At 40.2% G+C, this 21,699-nt stretch overlaps 1 protein-coding gene across 5 annotated transcripts in view; it reads right to left on the bottom strand.

The window, feature by feature from the left end:
- Positions 1-493: 493 nt before the first annotated feature.
- GNB1 (G protein subunit beta 1) overlaps positions 494-21,699 on the bottom strand; it is a 96,063-nt gene continuing 74,857 nt past the window's right edge. For all 5 annotated transcript variants that reach the window (XM_075906355.2, XM_075906356.2, XM_006119216.5 and 2 more), the window contains 7 exons: positions 20,952-21,015; positions 17,532-17,694; positions 11,276-11,342; positions 8,264-8,465; positions 7,181-7,397; positions 2,637-2,745; positions 494-2,200 (listed from right to left, as the gene is read on the bottom strand). In XM_075906355.2, the coding sequence (XP_075762470.1) occupies positions 2,639-2,745; positions 7,181-7,397; positions 8,264-8,465; positions 11,276-11,342; positions 17,532-17,694; positions 20,952-21,015 (820 nt within the window). In that variant the 3' untranslated portion in view covers positions 494-2,200; positions 2,637-2,638. The remainder of the gene's footprint in view (positions 2,201-2,636; positions 2,746-7,180; positions 7,398-8,263; positions 8,466-11,275; positions 11,343-17,531; positions 17,695-20,951; positions 21,016-21,699) is intronic.

The raw sequence follows: 21,699 nt of genomic DNA, 5'->3' as shown, positions 1-21,699 counted from the left end.
TAAATATTTAACAATGCATAAAAATATCTGCAGTTGCTAAGCTCCAGATAAGTACTATGCCCTTAGTAAACCCTATGGGTAGCACACATTCTGCATTCCACATGGTCACTATATACTAATGGTAGCTGTACAAATCGTAGTGTTTTTGTTAGTGTTTTGTTTGGATGAAAGACTGTGAAACTGTTTGTCAGCTCTGCACATTTGTCACTCTACAACAGTTAAGCAGTATCCATTAGCGTGTATGCGACTTAATCAGACATGCAATTTTAAAGCATCTTGCATAATGAATTACACCTGGTTTGCCAATTAATATTGGGTGCAATTGGATGGAAAAACCAAACTACCTGAAAATGCTGAACTTAATCCAAAAGATACACCAGAAACTACTACAGCACAGACTGCCATTTTTCTGATGGGTCTGTTTGAATTTAGCACTTAAGATCTGTTAGTCTACGGAGTTTTGTTGCTGGAGAAAAAATTAGTCAGACCAAACTCATGTCAAACTGCTTTATTACATCTTAAATAACAGTACATTTTAATATAGTATCTATCTTGCATCCAGCTTTCTTGAAGTACACTGACTTTAAAATTAAATACAAAAAGGTGAAGAGGAGGGATACAGGGTGCGGAGAAAGCTCTACAGAGTAGTTTCATGAAAGAGAGGGAATTCATCTTTTTTATGCCAAATCCAGGCCTAACGCACAATTACAGCACATTTTTGTACAGAATGTTGCAGAAAAACAGAATGGAGAAAGCCACTACTGCTGCTAGGGAGGAGCATTTCTGGATACAGTGAAAATAGAATTTAAGAGAACAATCTGCTGTCCAAACGCTGCTGCTTTTAACATTTTATTTGAAAAGAAAGCCAGGAAAACCTGTTCATTACAAAAATGATTCTTATCAGATGTAAATAACTCATTCTACAAGAAGAACTGGCTGTGAAGAATTAATTTAAAAAGAAGATGGTCTGGGTTCCCCAACCCCCACCCCAGAATATTTGACAGCGGTCGTTTGAACAGGCTGTTTAAAAAAAAGTGACTTCTCACGCTACTCCAAAACGTGCATAGCTTTGTACTTGAAGTCTTCATCGATTTATGCACAGAGTAGCAACAAGAAATGAATACAGCGGCAATGGTTACAGGTTTTAAACAGGTTATTTCTTTAAAGAAAAGAACATCTAAAGACTTAGTCCAATATGCACTTTTTAGCATTTCTACAGCATGCGATTCTAAGAGTAAACCCACCCAATATGGCAAACAATCAAAAAAAAATTTTTTTGTTTAACTTAGAAAGTTTAAGATCATTATTTTCAAAACATTGATTTGTACATCATTTCATACACAAAGAATTGACTTAATAACCAAGCGCAGGACAGGTCTCTTTTGAAAACAGAGATTCCTGGTTGTTGAGACTATGGGGTAGTGTTAGGATATATAAACTGCCCTTCCAAATGGACAAAGAAAAGAGTAGATTTTTTTAAAAATCCATAGGTTTCGGGGTGGGTGGGTAGAAATTTAGGATTTTCATTTGTTACCCATAAAAGGTGAAAGGTTCTTTAAACAAGCATTCGATACCATGTACAGCATGTGCTTGGTTTCCTTACTTCTTAACATTATTCTATAGATGCAATGTTTTGTGCAACAATTATCTGTGACACTAGACAGAAATAAAAAAAAGTAGGGACTAAATTTACAGCATTAACAACCCCAGACACACTGGGCTAGGATTCCCTTGTTTTGCTCAGTTATTGACCATAAAGAAATGTATTTAAAAAGGAAATGTGAAAAAAATAAATCCTTCTACAAACGTGACTTTAAAATTTGAAACCGTGAGAGATAAAACAAAGTTCTCAACTTTAACTTGAAAACTACAGTGAAGTTAAGTTTGTTTCACAATTATGCTCAAGTTTATTTTCTGGTCATGCTTTTATGATAGTGTTTCTTTTTTAAATTCGCAAGAAAAAAAAATGGTCCCAAAAGGAATGCACAATTTCAGTTTGCTTACAACTACAGAAATTCTTCTTTGAAAGTTAATTGTGCTCTTCATTTCAGCAATAGGAGATGGTAAAGATCTTGCCCTTTGAAGTTTTGAGGAAAATGGGAGGGGGGGTCCAAGTTAGTATGGTTGGATTGGATACGCTATCATTTTAGTTTTCAACCGTTGGAAATGTCTTCCAGTCACGGTGGAGTCCATCGCTTGTCTGGCACACAAAAAGTTTTGTTAAAATGTATGTTCTAACACTAACATTAAATTCTGAGCTGGTTAAGAACTGACTTATCTGGTAGATCAGTTTATTCTCTCTCACCCTCTACTAATAGCTACATCCATTATTTCATCATTTTCAAAAGGTTTAGTAATTTTTATCAATCTTGACGTGAAACCCATTCACCCACCCTTTACCTTGACAATGAAAAAAGTCTATGATACCTATCAAAAAAATTATTTCCCCATAGCAAGTATAATTTTACAAGGCTGAATTATAACTTATTCCTAGTATTTTAAATTATTTTTCTAAATCAGACTGGAAGCTTGTAGCATAATCACAGGTGCAATGTACATTTGAAATTAGAAAAAAAAAAATTATAAACCAAGTAATTAAGGACGTTCTCTGTCTCGTGCCCCCCCCAAATACCTACATTCAGTTCCAGATCTTGAGGAAGCTATCCCAGGATCCTGTTGCTACTGCCATACCATCATCAGTCACACCTAAGCAACTGACACGGTTATCATGGCCTGCAAGGACACCTAGAAATAAAACAAAATACACATGAATATTCCAAAGTTTTGATGACTACATACTTCATTTCAAGCAATACAACAGCAGCAGCTCATGTTTATATTGGATGATTAGAAAATGATATTAGCTTGACTTAATTACACAAGTCTGATTTTGATAATTCTTTTCTTCCCTTCCTCTCCCCCCCCCCCCCCAAAATCTTTTGGCACTATTCACTAGGAAATGATGGAATTAATCAGCAAGGGACTCCAAAATGCACAATATGGCAACATGGAGTGTCATAGCCACAAGATTCTCACTTGATAGGAATAATCTCCAATAATCACACATCAGTTACAAAGTCATCACCAGCTTATAAAAATACTGCTGACAGCATGCGCCAAACAGTTCTGAATTCTGTATTTACTAATGTGTTGCTGCTAAATTCAATTACTTTCCATCTACAGTGTTAGGGGCCAATTTATCTTGTAAAAACACTTGTAAAAAACAGAGTTAGGCTGTAGCATCTTAAACATATTAATCTCGTTTGAGCCCTTGCCCTCCTCTTGGGTGTACGAGCATGTGTGTTACAAAAAGCCAAACAAAAACTGGCTACCTCCATACATTAGATTTGCCAGTACGGAAGATGCTTCCATTCAACCAGTGTGTCATTTTGAAAAATTTAATTGAGAGAGACTGAGATACTTACACTGAGAAAAGAAAAAAAGAAGAGAAAGGGAGTCAGTATGTTTTTTTTATATGGGTATTCAAAGGAAAGAAGGTAAAAAGCACCTATATTTAAGTCTTGCTCTGTCCATTATATGATCAAAAACCTGAGCCAAAGAAGTTTTAGTGATGAAAGAACATAATTAACCTCTCTTTGCACAAGTAACATTTTTCACATGACTCTGCACACTCCTGCTGTTAATTGTTTTCCTATATAATTAGCTTTTGCAACATGTTTAAAAGAATTTAGTGCTACTACATGTTTTAGAGTGTAAAACATCCAAAGTTACTCCTTGGTGAAACATAATATGTAACAGCAAGTTAAGTGAGTTCTGTAACAGTATATTGGATAGTATTGCTAATCTCCATATTAAAACTGCAGAATATCAGAGAGTCTTCCATTTAAATCAGAGGGCTTCTTAATGCAATGAATTCTGCACTTCTGGAGCAGACGACATGATAAATGTACAAGTGGTTGATAACATTTTTAAAAACTGATAGTGCCATATAGGAAACCTGCTGTCACTGCTCATGAAATGGCTCAGAACTATTCACGGGCACATTATAGTAGTTGTAGTGTGGATACTGTCTTGGTTATTAGTGTCCAGAAGTAAGTGTTTTCCAGCTAGGAAAAGTGAAAGAAAAAGATTCCATAGGATACATACACTCTAGACAGAAGAGGTACTCCAGTACCAGAAGTTAGGATAAATGTGTAAAACTTAGATTATTGTGGTGAAATTTAATGTAGCAGTACGTCAAGCAAAGTACCCCAAGAAGCAGCGTGTCTGACCAGTTAATTTGTGACTGAGTCAACTCATGCTAAGATTCTAATAACTGATTATAAACATGTGATTGCACTCATCTGCAGACTGTCTTCCCTTCCGCCTTATTAAGCATTGCTGCTCCCTGGGACTCTCATCACCTTAATGATCCCTTTCCCATTCAACATCCCTGTATAGTGAGATTTATTCAAGGAACTAATAGGATTTCTGAGGAAGTGGGAGACAGATCAGCTGGAGTAGGAAATCTATTTTCACCCCTCCCCTTCCACTTTCCTTGAAGGAGGGACATGTAGAAGAGACTATCTCTGATCAACCCAATAAACCAGGAAACTGCAGAATCCAAGACACCAAAAATAAACACTACACCCATGAAACAGAATCATAATAGGGCAAGGTAATTTAGAGAGTTTGAAAAGTCATTTTTCCTACTTAAAGTCAACCAAAGTACAACCTAGTACATTGTTAAACATGTACTGAAGACAAATCACACTGCATTAGTACAAAAATCAAAGCAGGAAATGGAACTAGTATTAGTCATTTCAACAGGCCAACAAGCTCATCACTTCCTCCTAATCAGCTTCAAAGTAAAGAATGGTCACCAGGGACCAAACAGTTTTCTCCAAGAGAAAAACTATAAAATGTAATATGATGCCACTAAGAATTCCCTGATCTGCTTGGTTCACCCACCTAATAGTTTATCACAGGGAATTGTTGTAGTGTTGATCCTGACATTACCACGGAGTTCTGAATTCCTGCAGGAAATCCAAAAGCAACAAAGCAGCACCTTATATTCATCTGCTCCGTGGATTCTCAGATGGAACAGCAAATTACTTTATTTCTAGCGCACTTGATTTAAAGCCAGTAGTAAGGAAGACAACACATTTATGAAGAAAAATTCTCTGCCTATTGCAGACTACCAACTTATTTTCATTTGCATGTCTATTTCTGGCCTCAAGTATCAAGACTGCACATTTCACTTGTAAACAACCTCACCTGGAGGCTCTGTCCCTCAGGCTTCCATTGGCAGGAAATCACTATCAATGGGCACTGTGGGAAGGGAGGGCAGTACCTTCAAGGGAGCCAGGTCAGCACGGACCACACAGATCCCCCTGATTCTCCGGCACACATACTAAGCAGGGACTGCCCAAGGTAAGCACCCTGCATCCCAACTCCTGACCTCAGCCCCAAGTCTGCTCCACCACCCTGTCTAGCTTCCTCCTGGACCCCACAACCCCAACCCTAAGCTCCCTTGTGAACTTGAACTCGTGTCCAAACCCCACACCCTGACTTCAACCTCCTACCCTGAGCCTGCTCCCATACTCCAATCCCCTTTGCCTCAGCCTGAAGCTTCCTCTTATACCTCAAAAACTCATCTCCAGGCCCCCCCCCCAAGACCTTGTCCCTCCTACTCCAAACCCCTCAGCCCCACCCCTGCCACATATAGCCCATGTACAGAACTGATTTTGTTATGTGCACCAATATGGAGGTGATGTGGTGCACCTCATCTCCATATTGGTGCACGCAACAAAATTCATTCTGCATGCGGACATAAAAATTAGGAGGGAACACTGATTGTGGGAAAACCTTGAATAAGGTGCATTTAGACAATATAAACACATTTCACTTATTTGAAAAATATGTTCCTGGTACAATTAAATAATATAAACAGCACTGAACTCTGAGTTACTACTGTGCTAATTTCTGAATAGCATGATGGAAAGTTTCATATTTGTTGGGAGAGGGCAGGAGAAAAGATGAGCTAGCCATGGGGCAGAGCTGTTTACATTACAGTAAAGGTAGTGATGACACAAAGTCAATGTTGCTGGTGTCTTCTCAATTATGAGCACAGTGTTCTCCTCAGAATTGATCAGGTTTGTATCAAGTAATATTTGTTTATTACTTTCCTCTAGACACTAAACAGAACTAGTTTTTTAGCCCTATGCTGATTCCAAGGATTAGAAATACTCTCTCCATTAATCTAGTCTAGCGCCTCCTCTTTACATTGTGTAATCATAAACAGATGTTTTGTGGCCATTTATGACCATTTCTACTTTTCTTGTTTTAATATCATTAGTTTATATTTTATGAACCAACAATCTATACTAGCTAGGTTTGTAAATTAAATACCTATCTTCTCCCATTAATTATACCCCTAAATAAGGATCCAGGTATGCTGTATAGATAAAGCATTATGTTAGTGAGTACCAACATCCTTACTGTGATAAGCAACAGAACCTCCCCACTTTTGAATTTCATCTTCAAAAGCATACCAAGTCTCACTGTGAATTAAATGCGCAAATGAAGCAGCCTTAGAAAATGTGGAACAAGAGGTAATAAAGGGTGAGTTTTTAATAAGTACTATCTAGAACTATTTGCTGTGTGAAGAATTTTGAGGTAATAAATCAAAGGCTACAAATCTCTGCTTGACAGTTACATTACCTAAAAATCAGTGCAAATTCTCAGAGGAATACTGAACAGCTTCAAGCACTGCAGTGCAGCAGAGCTACCAACTCTTATCCTGAATCATTTCAGTGAAATACTAATGACAATTATCTTTGTATAAATATTATGCATTTGTAGACCCTACATAAGTGAAGTGATTAACAGTAGGTGTTTCATAAAGTGTCAAATACTTTTAAGCTGTCCAAATGTAAAATAAGCTCTTTGAAAGTAAAAATATATTTAGTTTTCCCAGATGTTGCTCTTTTACTGAGTTCGGTTTGTAGAGGGCAGCTTTGTTTTCAGAAGCCCCCTAGTCTTCACTAAAATTTACAAATCCATGAGCATGTTGACAACACAAATAAAATACCTTTACTTGGGGTGTCACAGCAGATCACATCACTGAGTTTTAACGGTGAATAACAGCACTGTGTTAACATTTGAGTAAGGCCTGTCAATAGGCCACCCTGTTAGGTGCAGCTGAGAGTATTAAAAACCCAATGCAGAAACTGTTTACCTGCTCTATCTGCTTTCAGTGTGTCCCACACATTGCAGTTAAAGTCGTCATAACCAGCTAGGAGGAGACGTCCGCTTTTGGAGAATGCTACAGAGGTGATGCCGCAGATGATGTTGTCATGTGAATAAACCATAAGTTCCTGGTCAGCACGAAGATCAAAGAGCCTGCATGTGGCATCATCTGAGCCTGTGGCAAATGCATTGCCATTTGGGAAGAACTTTAAAACAAAACAGAGATATTAAAGAAACTTTGTGTTTTGCAGCTTTTGGGAACAGGGCTTTTTCCATTTGGCCAACTACTAAGAAATCTTAGATAGTGCAAAACATGCTAGATCACTTTCATTAGTACTTTGGAGTATTCAGGCAGAGAAAAGCGGTCTTATGCCCAGAACTGGAAGCTAGGAACTAAAGACTGATTCCTAGCTTCGTTTTACTCCCTTTCTGTTCTTTGCCACGTCCCTTTGTCTACCTCAGTTTTCCTATCTGTAAAATGGAGATAAAAGTACCTTATCACAGAGGCAATGTTTTAAAAACTTTCTGAAGATGAAATACTATGTATTCACAAAAGTGTGGTAAACACCTACCAAACTGCCACTTGCAATTTATGCAATACAATAAGTTGAATGTACAGGACTGAACCTCTTTAGTCTGGCACTCTCTGGTTTGGCAACATCCGTGACCCAGCATGATAGGCAGATCTCCATTTATGGGTGTGGCCAAGTTTCCGGGATCCCATAGTTTGTTTACAGCCACTAAGTCCTGCCTCTCAGCATTCTATATTGTTATTTAGGTCTAAATTACCCCTAAAGGTCTTCTAAGAGTCCATTAAGCAGTGGAAATGTTGATAATGCTGCTAGACGATATTCATCTCCTGTGGCTTGGCAAATGCTCTAATGTAGCACCGAAGGTGCCAGACTAGAGAGGTTCAACCTATAGTTTGTCAACAGTGAGAAACACTTTTTACAGGAAAAACTGTGCTATAATACTCCAGGATGCACAATGTATTAAATTCTAACAGTTGACTGCAGAGTACACCATGAACTTAAAACCCAGCCCAGTCCCCCAAATCAGCATTTATACGCACACAGATGGCATTGATGTCTGACTCGTGGCCAGTGAATGTTTGCCGACACATTCCTTCTCGAACATCCCACAGTTTGGCAGAGGCATCACAGGCACCAGAAACAAAACACCTGGCATCAGGAGCAAGAGATAAACTCATGACATCCCCGGTGTGCCCAGTAAATGTGGTCGTCTGCTGGCCAGTTTCAATATCCCAAAGGGCGCTTTATAGAAGGGAAAAGGGGAGAAGAAGATTAAAACCTGACAAAAATTAGAATAATCAAATAAAATTGATTTTTTTAAATTAAGTGTTGCAGTACATTATTAGAAGGTCTAACAGTGAGAAACAGGCTGTAGCTCAATTTAGGGAAGTGAAGGACCAGTCAATTAGTGTGTGTCCCCCCCCCCCCTGCCTCTATCAGAAAGAGGCAGCAAGGGGCGGGGAGAGTGGAGGAGGTACTTCAAACCAGCGGTACCACATGGAGCTTGTGGCCAGACCCCAGGCTCCATGCGGCACCGCCGCTTTGAAACGCCACGTGCAGCCTGGGGTCAGCTGGGGTGTCCCTAGGCTGCACGCAGTGTTTCGAAGTGGCAGCGATGCGTGGAGCCCAGGATCAGCTGGGGACCCCCTGCTGACTCTGGGCTCTATGCAGCATTGCCACTTTGAAATGCTGCCATGGGGAGCCCCACATCAGGCTCCTCAAGGCGTTTCAAAGTGCCAGCTCTGAGTGAAGCCCAAGATCAGCTGGGGACAGGCTCCACCTCGCTGCTGTTTTGAAACGACACAAGACACCTGACGTCAGGCTCCCTGCAGCATTTCGAAGCGGCAGCGTTGCACTGAGCTTGAGGTCTCCCCAGCTGAGCCCCCGCTCCACGCGGTGCTTTCACCTTTGGAGTACAGCAACAGCTGTTGGGAGGCACCCTATCGATTAGTCAATTAGTCAATATTTAACATCCTTAGCTCAATTAGGCTAGTTTATCACTTGTTTTCTTGGGTGTAACTTTTGTATTTAAAATAAAAAGGGAAGAATTAACCCAAAATATGTGGGAAGAAGATACTCTGCTTTAAGATGTTTTGAATATCATACACAATCTCTCAGTCTTTGCCTTAAAAAGGCACCAGTACTTTCGGATGGAGCCACATATTTCTGGTTACAGAGCCTAATCTCCTTGGCTGGGTTATCAGCAATATAAAGTGAGCAAAGTGACTAATGTTCATTATTGTTGATGCATGGAGTTCTGTAACATGGCAGTGTTCTAACACTAGTGTAGAGCTGTTTTAGAGTAGCACCCACTACTGCTGCTATAGTTAAGATTGAGTCAGTGTTTCCATTATTTTTTTTAAAAGCTGCTTTTGGAGGGTGTATATTCAACCAGAATAATTCACTGTTACCTCATGGCTGTCAGCGCCCCCTCTTTTTCATTGACAGCAAGATCACCACAGTGACAATCATGGGATATAAAAAGGGGATGAAATACTGACTGCATCATCCACAAAAGCAGCAGACTTTCCAGAGATGTTTAGAAAGAAAGCATTTAACTTGTCTGTTCTCCTTCCCAGAAAGGCAGCACAACGCAGAATTGTGCTTTGGCTTAGAGCCAATGCAAAAGCCAGTTTTGTGTTTTAGGGTTCCCTAGCTATGTAAACTGTGTGTTAATATATCTGTTTCACCAGTCGGTTCCAACTTTGATATGAAATTGTCCTTAGTGTTCCAGCTCAAATCCACTTGCAATTAGAAAACACAATGCCCGCCATGTCAGTTCCCCATTCTAGGAAACTGCAAGCTTAGAGGAAGGAGATTACGGACTTCCTCCCTCCACAAACGAAGGGAACCATCAGCATAAAAGGAGAAGTTTTTTTTCATAAAAGAACTAGCTTTCATTATGAACCATGTGTGTTTCAGAAATGCATATGCAGAAAGAACAAGACAAAAAGAAATCCCTTGCCAGTGGCTGGGCCATAAGAGAAGGCCGGAATTTGTATACTCAACATTCTACTAGGACTTACAAATCATATGAAGCATTCAGTACCTATTACACATATACAATCTTGTACAAAGAACATCACTTCAACAATTCCATTCCATTTTGAAAAATCATGTTAATATTCAAGAAATTTGTGTACAATCAATATTGATCTTAAGCAACCACTCAAAAAGGCCATTTAATAGGAGGGTCTTTATGCAACCAAAACAACTGGACTGAATGGCTTAGGAAGACTTCAAAATAATCCCTTAAGGACTGTTGTCTAGTGGATGTACTACTATCTTTCCATTCAACATGTACATTTTTTGTTTACATTTTTTTTTTGTAAAATGAGTATTTATTGGTTAAACAGGTGTTTCAACAGGCCACATTACTAGCAGCACAGAAATTCTGTGCAAGTCCAGAAACATTACCATTCTAGTTCTGATAAATTAAAATAAAGTCCATAGTAAGTATCAATTCACCGTAAGAGCAGAAGAAAGACTGAATCTTCTGAAAATCTTGAATGTTGTTAAAGGCTTATTGTATAGCTCTGTAACCTAAAGGGGCTTTTTCTCTGATTATGGCAGAAAAACTAAAAACCACATAAGAGTATAGCCCACAAAACAAGATTCCTTTGATATAACAGGATCGGGGAAACTTTCTTGTGGCAAAAAAGCTTATTTTTAAAACTTTAATTTTTTCTTCATTAAGCCATAACTTCTCTGAATGAGCTCTTAGAGACCATGCATAAATAGTTTTACAGTTTAAAAATACTGCATTCTATTTGAAATGTTAATAAAAACATCAATAATGGAAATTACTCAGCATATGCTTGTGTCTGCTTGACAGCACTATTTCCATTGGTGTGTTTATCCTAAATTGCAAGCTATCAGACATTTTTATCCATGCTGTCTTATGAGAATTCCATACCAACGAGTGCCAACATAAGATTCATATAGCACATTATTACTATTAGGAAGTGTTGTGACAAATTCTCCCATAATATATTTTCTGTATTTTTACATATGCAGCCATTAGCACAAATTAGTACAGTTTGACTACTTACCAAGTGGTGTCTCCAGAACTAGTAACTATTTGATTATCATCCAGGAAACGGCAGCATGACAAGTAACCTGCAAAAACAAAGCCACAAATTCTTGTCTACTTTTCAGTTTGAGTTAGTCATGTATTGAACCCTTCTTTCTTGCACATACTGAGCATGTCCACAGTGTAGTCAGGGGTGTGACTGCAGCATATGTAGACATAACTCAGACAGCTCTAATCTATTTAGATGAAATAGCTGCAGCAGCCTGGACTAGCCCCCCAAGACCATAACCTGGCCTCCAGGTGGGCTTTTAATACTGTGGCTTCACAACACCATTATACGGGTATCTAGGGCCATGGTCACCAACAGGTCAATCACACAGAGTCGGCTCTGGGGCAGGCACGTGCTGGTTTCCCTCTGGGGGCGGGGGAATCCCGGGAGGAGGCAGATACAGGGGACTCTGCCTCCACTGGCACCCCACTCCCCAGCTCCCACTCCCCAGCCACAGAATTCTGTCCCCACTCTCCTCCCCACTCCCTGAACACTGTCCCCACTCCCCTGTCCCCAGCTACAGAACTCTGTCCCCACTCCTCGAACTCTGTCCCCACTCCCCTGTCCCCACTCCCCGAACTCTGCCCCCACTCCCCTGTCCCCGGCCACAGAATTGTTCCCCACTCCACTGCCCCCTGCCGCAGAACTCTATCCCCACAAAATGTATAATTATAAATGCTTCATTTTAGATTTAAATAGCATGAGTAAAAAACAGACCATTTATTTCATAACTATAAATACGAGATTTTAATTTTATACATCGCATAATTTAAAAATAAACTGTTTATCAGAGTGTGTAAGTAAGGGCTGGGGATAGCAAGTGATGGACAGGAGGAGAATAGAGAGGGCGGGGCTTCAAGGAAGTGGCAGGGCGGTAGATCTTCGCCTGTTCGGAGATTTAAAAAGTGACTTGGATGTAAAAAGGTTGGAGACCACTGATCTAGGGTATATCTACACATGCTGCAGTCTTGCCTCTGACTGCAGAGTAGACACAATCAGTAGTGGCTCAGTGGAAGCCACTAAGAATAGCCAGAAATTCCAGAAGCAGTACTACTAATCAGCGAGTTGGTTAAGGACCACTTTAATTTACAGACTGAATCTTACAGCAAATCTGACATTTTCTGATCTGCTTATCCAAGCAAAGAGTAAAACTCAAACCTAGAAAACACAAGAAGTCCATTGGCTGTTCAAGAAAAAAGAGGAGGCTAAATGATCAGATCATAGTCTTTCACATAAGACGAGGGTTGAAAATTCTCTTAGTTCTTATTTGTGGCAACAGGGGCTGGGAGCATAAAGGATTCAGCATCCAAGCAGAAGAGATTCATCTTGTTTGGGAAGTACTAAGGCAACATGGAGAGAGAAACTGGTGGATTTATACACAAAGGCAACAAACCCTCATGATGTTACTTGGAAACCCTCAGGACGTTACTTTAGGGAAAGGTTGCGGGTATGTCCCTTGGGGTATGTCTACACAGTTATACCAAAATAATAGTCTGCATCTACTCTACAAGCAGTTATTTTGACAATGTCAAAATCACATTGAGCTAGAGGACTTACTCCGACTCCTGTAATCGTCATTTTACGAGAAGCAAGGGAAGTCGGAGGAAGAGTGCTCTCTCTTGGACTTCCTGCTGCGTAGACCGTGCCAAAAGCCAAAATAAGCTATTTCGACTTAAGCTACGCAAATGACATAGCTCAAGTTGTGTAGCTTATTTCGGGTTTAGCCCTGCTGTGTAGATATGCCCTTGGGGACCAGCTGTGACAAGAATAGCCTAGCAGAAGCAGAGAGAACTCACTGATGGATGGAGGGATGACCCCTCCTCCAGAGGCTTTATCCATTTGTTAGCAGCCAGAGGAGGAAGGGAGCTGACATCTTTTGCAATGCCTTTTACTTAATTTAAATCCTAGTTCGGACCACATGAAGCCTCTTTTGGCTTTATTTCAAGGGCTCTCCACCCCTTCTCTTGTGACTAATTTCAGAACTGTTTTTTACGGATGCCGCAGGACTAACTGATCACTTGTTTGGGGGTCAGGAAGATGTTTTTTCTTCTTATTGGGGCTAAATTAGCATAGGCCTAGATTTTTTTTCCTTTCAGCATCCTTCACTCATGGTCAGGTTAAACAGGAGAGGGATTTAGTAATTCATGCTAACACTGGATAGGAATGTTAGTTTGTTGCAACGTTCAGCCATTTTCCATCAGCTAATTAAAGCTGACCCTCAGCTGTGCCCACAAAAGCTCATGATACCTTCTATATGTTTTGTTAGTCTTTAAAGTGCGACCAGACTATCTGTTGGGTTTTTTAAGTTTATCCTGCACAGCCTAACTCGGCTACCCCCTGAAGCTTCTAAAAACGTGTGACAGTTCCATTTTACTTTATAGAATGTGTCTTAAAATACTTTTTATGGATTATAGTTTGCCTGATTATCACAACTAGTAAGTACCTTATTTTAATGATCAGTCAACAGCTATTTCATATAGAATACACAACTCCAATGAACCAGATAGCTAATCTATGTTTTAAAAGTAAAAAAAGTTAAGTGCCATCTACAATATGGTTTAATACAGTTTTGTTATTCTTTTCATTAAAGAGAGGCTTAGAAAGGTTTGCCCGATTATAACTATTCATGTATGAATAACCTTGGTTTCCTTGAATGAACAGTTCTCAGAGGATTCCCTTTACTCTGTATAGGCAGAGCTTGATCAGGCAGAAAACCAGCAAGAGAGACAGCCCACCTGATGTTTCCTCTTAAGAGCTGGTAAAGGTTTTTCCGGAGCCATGCTGGCAGCCTCTGGAGTAGGAGGCCTCTATTTTGCTGCATCTTGGGATTTTGTTCTTTACAGAAACAGAGGCAGCATAAAGATGACACACAGTTTCAGGGTTGCAACCGTGACAGATATGACTTATTACAAGCTGATTCCCTCGCTCAGGTTGCTGTGTGTATTATTATTGAATGTGCAAGTGAACAAAGACCTGCTGATGTAGCACTTAGTATGTCCCATACTCTGAATATAAGCACATCACTACTCAAGTGACTGGCAGTAGGCAGTATCTTAGAGATAAACCAAGTCCTGTGATGTTCAGTTGGGCTCTTAAACAGCACAAACACTCTTTGAACCAATGTTCCAGCCCAGCCCAGGCAGGATACCAAGCTCATTTATATCCTATTTGAGTGGCTACTTCTTCTCATTCAGCTTGCAGTCTTTCCTTTTCCCTCAACTGCACATTCCTTCAGGAGACAGAAGTCATTCCAATGAATTATTTCAACTTCTGCTGAAATATGAGATGTTACTGCTGCAATGCTCTTGGATGGAGGGGAAAGGAGGGGAGGCTCATCCCCTTTTCTTTTAGCTGTTTTTGTAGATATTCTAAATGGATCCTTCATATGCATACCTTTGTCCTTGCAGTGATAGCTCATTAAACTTTATCCCTAGCTATAAGAGTCAGCCAGAGTCTGTGCTACACCTCTGAAGAGAGGGAACCCATGAGAGCGGAAAGAAGGCTTACAGTCTCTAAGATTCTGCTATGGCCCTAATGTTGCTTAGAGGAGCCCCAGAAGAGTTGTAGCACAACGTACTCTGACCACTTTCCCACCCATCTGTCCCCTCTGACCTCTAGCACAGAGGAGCAGCGTAGGACAACCCACACCCATGTCACGCTGGGGACAATCCCCCAGCATCCAAATTCCCCTGCATCTAGCTCTTTGCAGTCCTTCTGGAAGCTTAACCACTGAAAAGGAACAACTGTAGATCCTACAACTGTGCACTACAGGTCATAGTTTTTAGTGATGAAATGGATTTTTTTAGGGCTTTCAGATATTTCTATGACCAGCCAAATATCTCCAACTTACAAGAGCAGGAAGATACAAGTCGGTCTGGGGGTTAAATCTGAAGTTCAGGTCAGAGATTCTTAATTGGGAGAACTCTGACCAGCCAATTAAATAATTCTGAGGTCTTTAAAGGAATGATCAGTATCAGTGATTGAACACGTGGGGACAGCAAAGCTGAATGTGGGTACAAACTTGCAAAAAAAATGGAAACCCTGAGAAACAAGCCATGGTTTACACCAAAACTCAAAGAACCATTATGTCTGCCTTCCAGAATGACAAAGATGATTTAAAGACAAAAACTGGAAAGACATGATTTTCAGGCAATGCTCTGCATCCCACAGCTCCAGGTGAAGGAAATGAGCTGCAAGGGCAGCACCTCAAATCTTTGGAACTTAATGAAACCCAGCAAGATGAAATTGTCTTGTTCACAGAAATAAAAATTGGCACCAGCAATCAGTCAGATAGCTGATTGCACTCCATGGTAACACAAACAAATGGCCAATTAGGTTTCTCTCTCCAATCTGAGTTTGTAAATGTACTGTTTCAATATCAGGCTGGAGCGTGGATACAAGAGAGAACAATATCTTTAAACAGATATGATATACTATAGTGGTTTTACTTTCCAGAAAGGGAAAAAAAAGTTGTGAAATGAAATAATTCCCTTTTGTAGTCACTAAAAACTTTCTCTTTGTGACCTCCAAATACTAGATATTTTGATCAAACTACATTAAGTTTCCTAGGATATGGTTTTATAGTAAGAGCCTTCTCTAGTTTTATAGTAAAAGCCACTGCAGACAAATTCCGTAAGAAGTTGGGACTCATGTCCTTCGGGAAAATTTTTGTCCAATTTTCTACTACGAAGTTGATTACACATAACAAGAGTTGGATTGTTTTTAATTTGCGTAACAATGCACTTGGTGACAGGTTTTCTGTAAAGGACCACTGTTTCTATTTGAGGAAATGAGCAATAAAGTTATGTACAGTTATTACAGTTATTATTTAGATGTTTAAAGTGTCACAGAATTTATCTACCATATATTTGGCAGAGTTTGTGCATATATATGTTCTTGAGTCCATTTGTTCAAGAACTCCTCCTAAACAGCAAGAGCTAGGACCGCCAAATTCAGTATGCTGCAGCTTCCACTTTTCACATTTAGGGATCACCAAATGAAATTAATAGGCAGCAGGTTTAAAACAAACAGAAGGAAGATTTTTTTCACTCAACGCACAGTCAGCCTCTGGAACTCCTTACCAGAGGAGGTGGTGAAGGCTAGGACTTTAACAGGGTTCAAAAAAGAGCTAGATAGATTCATGGAGGTTAGGTCCATCAATGGCTATGAGCCAGGATGGGTAGGAATGATGTCCATAGCATCTGTTTGTCTGGAAATGAGTGACGGGGGAGGGATCACGTGAGGATTGCCTGTTGTGTTCCCTCCCTCTGGGGTATCTGGTATTGGGCACTGTCGGCAGACAGGATACTGGGCTAGAGGGACCCTTGGTCTAACCCATTATGGCCAGGACAGTATGATGGGTGTGGAATGTGACTCTCATAAAACAGAAAGGGACGGGTGTGGTAGCAGGGACAGTTATACTAATGAATGACCACAAGGAGGCAGTATAAGTAGCCACCCCAGGGAGTTGCCAGCAGGTGGGAAGCCCGTCATTCTCAGTTGCATGACCTACACTACCCTGGATTGGTCCTTGGAGTAGCCAGCAGCTTCCCATATCCCTTTCCCAATCGCCTGCTCAGACCCCTGCCCCCCAACTCCTGCCCTGAGCCCTTCCTCACTCCTGACTCATACAGCCCCCCTCACACACTCAGCCTTCTACCCTGAGCCCCCCATATTCCCAAGCCCCTGCTCTGACTCTTGCACTAGTCACACTCCCTTCCCTGAAGGACCCGAGTAACACCAGGTACTTTCTAGTAACAAATACACTGCAAGCGAGCAAAGATGATGACCGAAAGGAACAATTTTTGAAAAAAAGATCAAATCCTCAAGATGTATAGACTGGCATGGGGATGACTGATTTTGGCATGGAGAAGAGGAGTAGAGAATGTTACTTATTTGAAAAGTGAATACACAAGAGAGGAAAATGTACTTAAATAGGAATGCACAAAAGAAATAGGATCATACAACGATACCTGACTTTCAGGTTTAAAATTAAAGAAAAATTACTTGACAAAGAGGAGACCATGGAATAGTCTTTCAAGGGAAGTGATTGAAGCCTCACTGCTTGGGACATATAAAATAAGATTGGATTGTATGCTACAAGAAACCATTCCTCTGGCATTGCAGGATTGAATAGATGATCTAATGGATTTTTTTCACATCTAATGTTCACAATTCGTCACGTGTTCAGTTCACAACTAGTTTACCTTTCAGAACTGACGCTCACCTGTGTGACCAGCTAGCTCACGGCTGACACGAACATTTCCTTCACGAGTTTTCAGGTTGTAAATGGAACAGATGTTATCAAGACCACCGCAGGCCACATAGTTTCCAGAGGGGGCATATGCACAGGTCATCACCCAAGATGAACGCAGGGGAATGGCATGGACCTGGAGCACAGACAGAATACATACATTTATCTTGAAGTCAACTGATCATCAGAGTTACTTACATCTTCTCTGTAACTACACTACTCTTTCTTCAGCTGTCATTGTAAAGATACCAGGGAGAAGAAGAATAAAATAGATGAAAAGTCCTTATGCTTCAAGAGCCAAACGTATTTTAGGAATAATTTGCTCATGTAACTTGTCAAACCAAATCATGACTTAATTAAAAAGTCATAGCTGCACTCTAGCAGAGAATCCAGTTTAATCAGTAGCTCTGCTAAAAGGCGCAATTTTTGTGATTACAGATTGAGCAGTATGTTTTAACTTGAGAAAACACATTTGTACTCAATTTATGGTAGGTAAAAATGTTAATTCCAGGGTTATATATTATGAAAAAACAGCAGCAAGAGGAGACTTATTTTAACTTGTTTAAATCCTGCCTTAAAACTCTAATTCAAACCCTCATAAAATAAGTTAGCACACCAAGACTTTCCACTATTTAAACAAACTCCCCTTTTGCTCCCACATACTAGCTTTCACTGAGCAGCTACCTAGCATCAATAAGACTAGCCCTGTCCTTCCTTCTCTGATCCCAATCTACTGTCTTGTTCTTTCTCTTGTTGAATTGTATTTGAAGACAGTCTGCAAACACTTTGAGGGGCGGATCACGTTATATGTATTGTGAGCTCTGTGAAATAGTCAAAAAATACTAGAATATCATGACTAGGGATTAGAAAAGTGTTTGTCCTGCTATGCATATGGCCTCCATCTATAGCCATTACAGAACCTATGATAATGGGTGCAATATAACAAGTCCAAATAGTAAAGCAATATTTTGCACTAAAAACATACTAATTGCAAGACATGCATCTCCTACTATGGCGCTAATAAAATGCCTTAAAAGAGGTTTGTTAAAATCTCAATAGGATAGAAAACACGTATAATCATATTCTTTGATATTTCTAACATTGTGCACAGTATAACTTCAATGATGATTGCTTATCTCAGGCCTGGGCAAAACACCCCCTCTCCTGAGGCCCATGGCCCCTGCAGCCAGTATGGGAGCGAAGCAGGCAGGGAGTCTGCTTTAGAAGGCTGCTGGCTGGGAGTCAAGCAGGTAAGTCTCCCAGTCAGATCCTGCCTCTGCCACTCTGACCCCTCTCCTGCTCCCATATTCCCTCCCAGATCCTGCACTAGGGATATTATATTTAGATCAACTAATCGAATAGTTGATGGAATTTCTATTGACTATTCGATTAATCGATAAGGGGTGCTTCCATCTTTGAAATGTAGCAAGAGCACTGGGGCAAGTGGGGGGGAGGGCTCTTGTATATTTCAAAAGCAAAGTGCGCAGGGAGTATGGGACTGCTTGAGTTCCTCACTCGCCCTGTGCTCCTGATGGTGCTTCTACTTTTGAAATGCTGCATTTCAAAGGTGGAAGCACTGCCAGTTTCCTGCTGTGTTGCTGCCCACGGAGACTGTGCTGGGGGGGGGGGGGGGGGGGGAAGCCATCTTTTAATCTGTCTGCTCCTAGCACTGGCTCCAGCTCCCCTGCCCTGCTGCCTCTTTCTGATAAAGGCAGTGGGGAGAGAGGGGGAGCAACTAGTCAGGTCAGTAGTTGACTAGTTGCTTACATCCCCATCTCGCATCTCAATTCCCTGCCCCAAGTTACAGCCCCCTCCAGTCCTAGGTCACAACTCAAACCCTTTGCCGCCCCGCAACCCTACCCTAACATAACCCAAACCCTCTGCCCCTCCTCCGGCATCCATATCCCCTCCCAGATCCTGCACCTCAATCCCCTGCCACAAGTCACAACCAAAACCCCTCCACCTTTTCCTTCACCCTAGTTCCCTAACCCAGGTTACAACTGCCTCCTGCATCCCAACTCCCTCCTAAACCCCCTACCTCATCCGTTAAAATGGAAGAGTGTGGCCCTTGAGCACCTTCCAGATTCTTAGAGTGGCCCCCCCAACAAAAACTATTGCCCACACCTGGCTTAGTCACAATATGACATTAAAATATTTTTAGACAACCTGCTTTCAGCTGTAGGCAAACTGTTTTCAGGTGTAATCTACTCAACTATTACACAAATACTTTCTAGTAATAAGATGTCCTAAAATTGGTTTGAAGTCTCTTTCACTGAAGAAAAAAAAAAAAAAGATTCTTGTGGTACCTTTAAAGGCTAAAATATTTATTTGGGCATAAGCTTGAATGGGCAAAACCTCACTTCATCTGATACTGAATCTGACTAATTGGATTTTTGCTCACAAAAGCTTATGCTGTTAGTCTTTAAGGTGGCACAGGAATCCTTGTTTTTGCGAATTGAAATTACCATGTTTGCCCTAATACTTTCCTTTCACTGAGTGGATCTTGTTTCAAAGGGATATTGTACTTGCAACTAGAGTATTTAATAAAGAATTCTATTTCTGACTCTACCAAAGACTTCAGTGTGAACTTAATGAAGTATCAACATCTCTGTGATTCAGTTTTTCCCAGTTCTAAAATAGGGATGCAAGTCCCTACCTACACAGGATGCTGAGTATTAATTCACATTTCCAAGAGCTTTGAAACCCTAATATGGAAATTGCTACATAAAAAGTATTTTATTCCCTTTTTCTGCATCTTTTTCAATTAAAAAAAAATGCTTCCGCTTACTTAACTGCCATTTACCTGCTGAGATTATTTAAGGGCCCTCCAACCAGTTTTGTAATAATTTACAAGCATTTCTTTTTCACCCTTCACGGAAATTTATTACAGGATCCATTACACCAACCACAACCACATGAGCAAAAGCCTTCTGTAACCCTTATCCATGTCCTGTTACTACAGCCAGAAAGAGAATAGTCTCATACCTGCATTCTTGTAATTCTCTGCTTTATTACAGAGTCCAAACTAGTATGGCTATGCTTTGTCTCACTTAGCACATTTCTGGGAAACATTTGCTAATTAACTTCTACTCCATCTGATGACAGCTGCTCCTGCAGCACTGAAGCAAAAATATATTCTCTCAACAATTAAATAGTTAGTTTTTCAAAGGCTGTGTAAGCATATTTGATATATAATCAATGTATATGTATGCTATATATACACACACTAGTTAAGTCTCCAACCACATTGTTTAAGATAATTTTAGATGTCAAGCATTAGGTCTTACTAAGTTTTGGCAGTATCCCTTTAAGAGCCAAGATAGATAAATAATATTCCTTTTCAGTATTTTCAGTCAAATTTTAATTAAGCAACAGCAGGTCAATTACTCTCACCTTGTTTGTGGTGTAGCTATCCCAGATGATAAGTTTGCCATCCTGGGAGGCACTAACTAGAAGCCTGGAGAGAAAAATAAGAAAAACAGAAAATCACTGGAGGAAAACAAGAGGACAAAGCCAATTACTCAAGATGTTTACATGAATGGTTTAAGATATACTATATAAAATGCAATGTAATATCAATATTCTTAAATAATATAGTACACAGAAATAAAAGCAGATGCACTTCATGTGAAATGTTAAATATTATTGTTTATGAAAGAGCAATGTGATCCTACATAGCAGTTAAAGCAACTCAATAGTTGTTGCTATCTTTCATGATTAAATCACAGAATAGGAAGTCAGGATATCTGGGTTCCATGCCTGATCACCACTAACTGTTAGGAAAGTCACCTACTGCTCTATGCCTTTCTTTCCCCACATTTGTAAGATTGATGCGCCATTTTTTAAAAGATCTCTCTTTCCCAAAAGATAGCAAGATGCTCATTCTTCTCTGACTGTCAAAAGATTCTGAGGGTGGAAGTGGTGAAAATGCACAGGGCTATTAGCAAACACCTACTTTTATTTCTGGACTGGAAAGCAGGCTAATCTGGTGAACTATTAAAAATCGATGGGTTTTCTAAAAAAATCATCTTGTTTCCACCTCCTTTGCATTGTCTTCTGCAGACCTTCCTTTCTTAAAAAGGATCTGGATAAAGGACCTGTGAATTCTTCATCCCACCCTTCCCAAAAGACGAGCCAGAGA

Source organism: Pelodiscus sinensis, chromosome 24, assembly GCF_052426305.1.
Source record: "Pelodiscus sinensis isolate ZL-2025 chromosome 24, ASM5242630v1, whole genome shotgun sequence".
NCBI classification, from domain to species: domain Eukaryota; kingdom Metazoa; phylum Chordata; order Testudines; family Trionychidae; genus Pelodiscus; species Pelodiscus sinensis.
The sequence above is the reverse complement of the archived record's forward strand: the minus strand, read 5'-3'. Positions and strand labels throughout refer to the sequence as shown.